General features: G+C 34.7%; 1 protein-coding gene across 1 annotated transcript; it reads right to left on the reverse strand.

Moving 5' to 3' along the window:
- Positions 1–28: 28 nt before the first annotated feature.
- Positions 29–7549, reverse strand: LOC105686076 (heparan-sulfate 6-O-sulfotransferase 2). Its single transcript, XM_012400674.3, has 4 exons — positions 6220–7549; positions 5043–5446; positions 4389–4568; positions 29–3725 (listed from the first exon to the last, which is right to left on the reverse strand). Exons 1-4 carry the CDS (start codon positions 6617–6619, stop codon positions 3408–3410), a joined length of 1302 nt encoding a protein of 433 aa, XP_012256097.2. The 5' UTR covers positions 6620–7549; the 3' UTR covers positions 29–3407.

The following is a 7549-nucleotide window of genomic DNA, read 5'->3' on the forward strand; positions in this document are numbered from 1 at the left end:
TTCTGGGGGTCCATAAATATTAAGAGTGTAACAGAATTTTCAGGTTTTATTAGAAGGTTTACATAATTAATAATTGATTAGATCATTTGTGAGCCTAGTTTTGTTTACATCATTGTAGTGTCATTCAAATCTTAGATTATATTTCAATAAACCTTTATGAACTAATGGTATAATATGTACACTGGCTGAAACAAGGTACAGAAGGCATTAGGCCTATTGTTTGCTCCATTAGGCTAGCGTCATGGCTTTTTCGTTGACTAAATATGGTATCATATTGATCTGAATTATGACAAATGCAATAAATTATATGTTAGCGTATTATTTTATGATCAATAACGAAGACGTTTGAAGCATGATGTCAATAGACATTCCAGGAACACCTTATTTTAACACAATAAAGCTGAATGAAATATAGAAATTTAGTTGATCAAACGTGCACTAAAACTGAGTATCTACAATTTATGTTACTACTGCGTATACGATGTTACTTAGTTAATTAATTCTTCGAGTCGAATTACAATCACAAATAATAATTCATAGCAGGATAAGCTGCCTTGTTCCAAATGTTAGAGCACCGACGAATGTCTTCGTTTTGATCGCTGCCAAGGAACATGGAATTCAGAAAAATTTAAACGAGTACAGCAAATGGTATAAGCGCCTTTGAATGCCTTGCGAACCGAACCAAAAGAGAATGCAAAATAATAGTAATAATAATGATAACAATATTGAACCGACTCATTATATATATTTCTGGCTCAACTACTCCTGGATGGCTTTCATTACACTACAGCTAAGGTATTATGCAATGTAGATACAAGACACAGAATGATATGGCATACTCTGAAATCGATATTACTTCCAAGATATACTGGAATTTCAGACCTAATGGACTTCACTTCAAACTTAGGATAAAATAAATTTCACAATTTATATCTATCCTGCACAACACCTTTGGTTTTAGCTGATCAAAAAAAAAAAATGCAGAAACTTAGGTACGTATCTACGTTTGGAAAGATTGACATTTTTTTCTCTTTCTTTTTGTTTTTTACACACTTAAATTTGCGATGGATCTATAAAAATTCTCTCTCATAATTGCTTGTGCTGCAAGCTCAGAGTTAGCTTGCAAAGACATATTTTATCTTTGGTCCTTAATATTATTCACTTAATTATAATGAGATATACGATTTTCGTATGATATTTGAACGAAAATACCAATCTATTGTCTTAATAGAAAAGGAGTTATCAAAACTGATATCACGTTTTGAGATACATTGCTGATATCAAACGCGCCAGCCAAGTCAATGATTTGTGAATAAAACACAAATTGGAAGACGTACGAGCATGAAACTCATCGCTTGTACATGAGTAAAATCAAAGATGTTAAATTTTGGATGTATGCTGGGTGAAGCTTGGTAGAGAAAAGCAAAGGTCTTGGCTGACACATCATACAGGATTCAATAACAACTTTTCTTGGAAGCAAATACTTTGTTCCGTTCAAATGACGTATTACAAGCCTGAGACTTTCACCACGAAAAAAAAGACCATTTATTTTATATTTTTAAATTATCTTATTACCTATACTACATTTATGTTTCATGACTGGTTGGTATGAGATAATTATTGTGGTAACCCAGCGAGTCTTATTGCACCTACAACGTTCGATTTTGATCATTATTCTGTACAACTCACTTTCATTTTGATTCGTATTAATGTCAATAGACACGATCGAAAAATCTCGTTGTTAGGTAATTAAATACTGTTCACAAAGTTCAACATGTTAAAGTTATACTTTTGTGTGTGTCTCGAAGTTAGAGTAATTTTATTAAAACAAATCGTTCCCAATAAAAAATGGAACCTTTTAACTTACATCACGATGGATACTGATGGCTTATATGTCTCCAATTCTTATATACAAGACTTCATAATATGTGTACACAATAAAGTATCACTATTTAGTTTATAGGTACCTAAAGTTTAAACATAATGATATGAACAATCCATGAATTTTGATATAAAGCCACATCTGTACAGTACACTCACTTTTCAAAGTTTTCTTTTTAATGAACACCAATCCAGTGAGATGTTACACTGATTGTGAAACTAGTTATTTCTTTATTCACCGAACGTTTACAACTCTGGTTCATTGGGATAATTCAGACACCGATGAACAACAATCTATAAAACAAAAATGTTGACCCGGATTAAATCAAATTTTGCAATAGATAATCGCATTTTTGAAAAATCATATTCAAAGCTATTTACAATATCTGCAAAACATAGAAACTTTTGCATGGTGAATGTACATATTTCGGTAGTTAACATGTTTGTGTGATTATGTATATTTGCCGATTATTGCTAAGGAATAATAAGCAAAACTGAGACCAGTGAAATTGCGTGTGATGCATACCAGTAGGCATGTGTGCTTGTGTACCAAATGTTAATAATGAAATTAAAGATGAATACTTTCGAAAATGCAATGCTGTATGTAAGATTTCCTGTATGAAATCTGAATCCTAAAGATCACTCCTCTATTAAACCAAAAGCTGCATTATTCAAACGGCAGTGCAAATTATTCGTCTAAAAATATACATTCTCAATATATTTACAAAACGAATTGTTATTTTATGCGATTTCGCGTTGATATACTTAAAAAGAAAAAAACAGTTAAATCTACATATACAATAATCTCATAATCTGAACAGGTTCAGGATTACATTCTCACCTTCCCGTTTACCAACGTCTTTCGCGTACTAATTTAACATCTTCATAATACCCGAACTAATACCTTACCACTCACTTTTCAGTGAGATACAATATCGTATGTTTGCATTAATAAATAAATATTTTTGATATAGGATCAAGACAAATTTGATTTTGTCTTTCAATTTGTTTGAAATACATTTCTGAGCACTCTGAGCTTTTATATCTTTTTTCTACTTACAAATATTAGAAGGAGAGGGTGGAGCTCAGATCGCTCGAAATCATAGATAACGCCAAACGCACTTTATTTTTTTCCTTCTACTGAGATCTCATCAATAGAATGTCTTACTCTCTCTTTGTTCGATAGAGAAAAAGAAAATATCTTTTTCTTAATAACCTTGTTCATACACGATCATTTTATATTAGCTGTGACAATTATTTGTGACGTTTATTCCTAAAAAATGTAACTATCTTGTACAGCTATCAGGTATTCACAAATAACTTTTTTTTTGTTTTGGGGATCATCAGAATTGAGATTTCAACTCACTTTTCCATAATTATTCATGAGCCGAATACATTATTTGTGAATACATAATAGATGGTCTGCCAAAGTGAAGATGGAGTATAAGGATGGATAAAAAGATGAGTCAACGAAACATACTTGACGTCGTTTTTAAATATTAAAATCGTTTTATCCATCAATAATACTAGTCGTTATCGGTGGTATCTTCAATGAAAGAATCCCAATTCAATTCTGTTGCACTTTGGCGAGAGGGTAGCTCACCAAGGTGTTGAAACCGCTGTACAAAATGTGGATCACGAATTCTAAGCCTCGTGAAGCGTTCAAACACAACTTCTTTTGCATACCTATAGAGCTCCAGGTCCAGCCTGTTGAGCTGTTCTACAGATTCTATCTGCTCCTTAGTTAACGTAGCCATTGTTGCAGAGCTTAATGTCACATTGTGCTGTTCAAAAGCTACTGCAAATCTCATGCCAAATGTTTCTTCAAACGAGTACTGACCAACCTAAGAATAACCAGATATTATCATTTTATTGGGTACTGGCAAAGCAGAAAGTATCAGCCTTTAGCATTACTAGTGTCAAATAGGATGAGATTATTTTCAACTAAATGAGTCATACCATTACTAAACAAAACTTCTATTTGTGTGTTATATAAAAAAACCGCAGGTACTTGATTGGTTGATTTTTGAATTGTTTCAAGAACTTTGATAACTCTAGTATAGATATGATGTAATTATGCAAATTCAAGCCTGGTAATTTTGACATGGTTAAGCATTCTTATTCAAAGCATAAGTTTTACAGAGTCAAAGAAGGAAAACTAAACATAGCTAGAAGACTCAAATAAACAATGAGATGGAAAGTTTGGACAAAGATAAGAAGAGGGGGACTGGGAGGCATGGAACACACATGGTGCTGGGAGGCAACTTATAAATATTTATATTAAGGCTATTATTTTCTGGCAGGAACCAGAATAGACCAACTTCTACCACAGAGTAAAATTTGCAATAATATACGTACTCCGTGAAGGTTAGTCCATAGGAACACAAATTGTGAGAGTATTCAATTAAATTTACAACTGATCGATACCTCAGCATAATTTTTCAGTAATATTGGGAACATGAGAAGAGTTAGGCATGAAATAAACAATGTCAAAAAATTCTGCTTACCTTCTGAAATTCGGTGAGCATAAAGAACGGCATCGACTGTAAGTTATGCTTAGCACTAGCTAACATGAGACGATCCCTCTCTGAATTGTTAAGAGTTGAATTATAGCATCCTACCACAGATAAGTCAGCTAACATCCGGGTCTGGCGGTTACTTGCAAGATTATGTGGACACTGCATGAACTTTACCAAGAACAAAGAATTATCTTATTAAAAACTTCGTGGTATCAATGAAATATGATGACTAAGAAGAGGTTGAATTTAAATGTAGAGATGCATGAACAAAAATGGATAAGTATAAAAAAAAGCAATCAGATAGCTGGATGGTAAATAAACAAACTATGGTAATAATTTGTTTTAAATCTGTAATCTTAACTATTTCAAGTTGACGAGAATACTGATCTCTAAGTTCAAAAGTGCAGCAAAGTCTGATGAAAAAAAAAAAAAAATGTTGAGAGCAAACCTCATGAATACAAGATAAGACATGGATTCTTTACTTATGAGCTTGAGAATATCAATTCTAATCGTACTAGACTGCAAGCGACTAATTAGGAAGATAATTCTGTAAACATATAGAGATCCATTGTGATTGTACTGTGAATAGAAATACTTTGTTTCTTATGGCGAATACGGATGTGATTGTTAGCAAAAACTGACCTCTTCTAATGTGACACCTTGCCAGTTTGCCCCTGAAAAACATTGAGGTATATTGGCCTGAATGCCACCACACCAATGTCTAGCTCCCCGCCATGTAGCACCTCTTTGTACATGCCTGAACTCAGACAAATATCTGGCTATCGGATCTCTGATAATTGTTATGTAAAAATATCTCCTGCTGACTCCTTCTCCTTCCATTTTATTTAACTCAGAATCAACGCAGCTAGTCAATTCGGTCCAGTCTGCATGCAGACCACATTTCCAACCAGTTGAATACCGAGAGAATAGCCAATGCTCATTTCGATTTGGGCGATAACATAAGCAACGTTTTCGTTTGCGTTGACATGAGCATGGCTTCTGCAAGTCTAAGTCACGCACAAGATGTTTGCCAAATGATGTCCCCCCTATAATCAGAAAATACCACAGTTTCACTGGATTGGGATATCATGACAAGTTTTTGAATTTACCTGATTCCTCAATTAGCTCTAATTGTAAATTGAGTCTTGCAAATTATTTCTAACAATTTTTTCAAAGATTACTAGATGATGCTTACACAGTATTTTTAAGACAATATCACATCACTTTTTTTTCAGATAAAAAACCTGGAATTGAATTAACTGATGAAACCAAAAAATTGGTAAGACTGAATTCCAGAAAAGTCACAGTTCTCTAAAAAAAGATTACATCTAATAGGTGAGGATTATGTTTACCTAATCGAACTTTTATCACAGCATCAACCACTAATCGCTAACTCACTATCATACCAGAATGGATTGATAAGGTAAGTAACGCATGTTGGTTGTATACTAATGTTTAGATCAGTGCAACTAAATAGAGCAAGAATTTGAAGAAAAACAAATAATTAAATCAAGCATATGAAACCACAGTATGGTTATTTCTAAGCTTTAGGATAGCGGGCATCTATGATCATTTAATGCAAACTCCGGGATTTTGGAGTCTGAAGGTAGATGAGAAGATTGTGGTCACTTCAGAATGGAAGTAGTAATAGTCACAGGCTTAAGAAACATCAATTTGAAGGTGATATGGAATGTCAAAGAAATTTAATGAGGTAATTATAGCAACTGAAAAAACCCTTGATCTTGAAGTATTTGGTTGTTTGGTAATACTTTGTATTGGATAGTACAATCCTAAATTGCATGACAACAGGAATACTCACCAGTTTTTTGTATGTGTAGAAATACCATGACGTCGTGGGCATTCATGTCAAATTGAAAAGTGTCGTTGATCACATCTTCGTAGCCAAGACTGCCCTGTATACTTTGAAGTTTGAAAGAGGGATGACCTTGCAAGCTCCTCTCAATTCCGCCGGATGTGAAACCCTCAGAAACGCGAGTTGACTCTTTGAGATCACGATTTGTTAGCGCACAGACGTGGTCAGGGCAAAAGTATCCCAAATATACGATACCCGTCAATGCCAAGATCACGCAAATGCCCACTATTCCGCGAGGTCGTGTTCTCCACACTCTGGGCTCCATTATCTTAGATTTTGCCCATTTATCTCCTCTTATGATTACTACAAGGTCGCTAGCGATGTCGCCGTTTAGTGGCAAGTTCATTTCTCCTCATATTCACTGTTTTTTCGAACGAAAAGTATGATCTAATTGATCATGCTCTAAAGACTCTGAGATTCACTTACGAAACACGAGTATTTCACCGCCACCAAACCCTTTCGCACCAGAATTCAACACTGGCACGAATGTGCCTCTTTCCCAATGTCAGCCATGACAGCATTAGATTCCCCCACCGCTCTTCATCCTACACACATGCATACATGCAGATTCAACTATGATTACAACCATAGTTACAACGCAGTTATTTACAGTTTTTTAACTTTTTCAATGTCGCGACCCATCGGATCTTAGACTTAAAGATAGCAACGAAAGCATTTATGTTATCTCGATTCATTATATTATGTAAAAATCGGATCCAGGGTGCCCGTTTCAGATTGTAATCCACGTCAGTACTTGGAAAGTTGCCGTACCAAAAGTGAAATCGCTGATGGAAATTCACCGAAGATGATCTAGTACATGCTACAGACAGCTACATTTATCGTTTAGCCAGATATTTATTATGATCCTTGATCCTCAGGCATGACTTTGAAAGCGTAAGACTATGAAAGAATTTTCTTCAGCCCTCCATACTCCGGTCTATGCAGGGCTAGAGAAGAGAAAACGCAACTTTATACGCCCCACTCTTAAAAAATGTACCGCTTTTTCGCACTTCATGTGAACGTTCTCACCCTCACTTTCGCGGATGATTTTGGAGTTCATATCTGCCCGGGAATATTGAAATATTCGGTTTAAGCGCGCGGAATGGATGTTCGGTTTTGAATATGGATCGAACTGATTTATATAGTCACAGTAATGAATCCATTTAAATAGTTCGGAATTGCCTCCTATATGATGAGAATTCTTATATATCTACTGGAGAAGAAGGTGAAAATACAGATTCTGTGGTTCGTAGTCGGTTTTGTCGTAGTTCAACAC

This window comes from Athalia rosae, chromosome 1 (genome assembly GCF_917208135.1).
Source record: "Athalia rosae chromosome 1, iyAthRosa1.1, whole genome shotgun sequence".
Taxonomy (NCBI): domain Eukaryota; kingdom Metazoa; phylum Arthropoda; class Insecta; order Hymenoptera; family Athaliidae; genus Athalia; species Athalia rosae.

What these genes read in the sequence shown, in the direction of transcription:
- LOC105686076 (XM_012400674.3), bottom strand. Translation starts at nt 6,619, where the DNA reads ATGAACTTGCCACTAAACGGCGACATCGCTAGCGACCTTGTAGTAATC. An exon ending in TCTACACATACAAAAAACTG is followed by an intron (nt 5,447 to 6,219) that starts GTGAGTATTCCT and finishes TTCTGATTATAG; the next exon opens with GGGGGACATCATTTGGCAAA. An exon ending in AAGGTGTCACATTAGAAGAG is followed by an intron (nt 4,569 to 5,042) that starts GTCAGTTTTTGC and finishes TTCTTGGTAAAG; the next exon opens with TTCATGCAGTGTCCACATAA.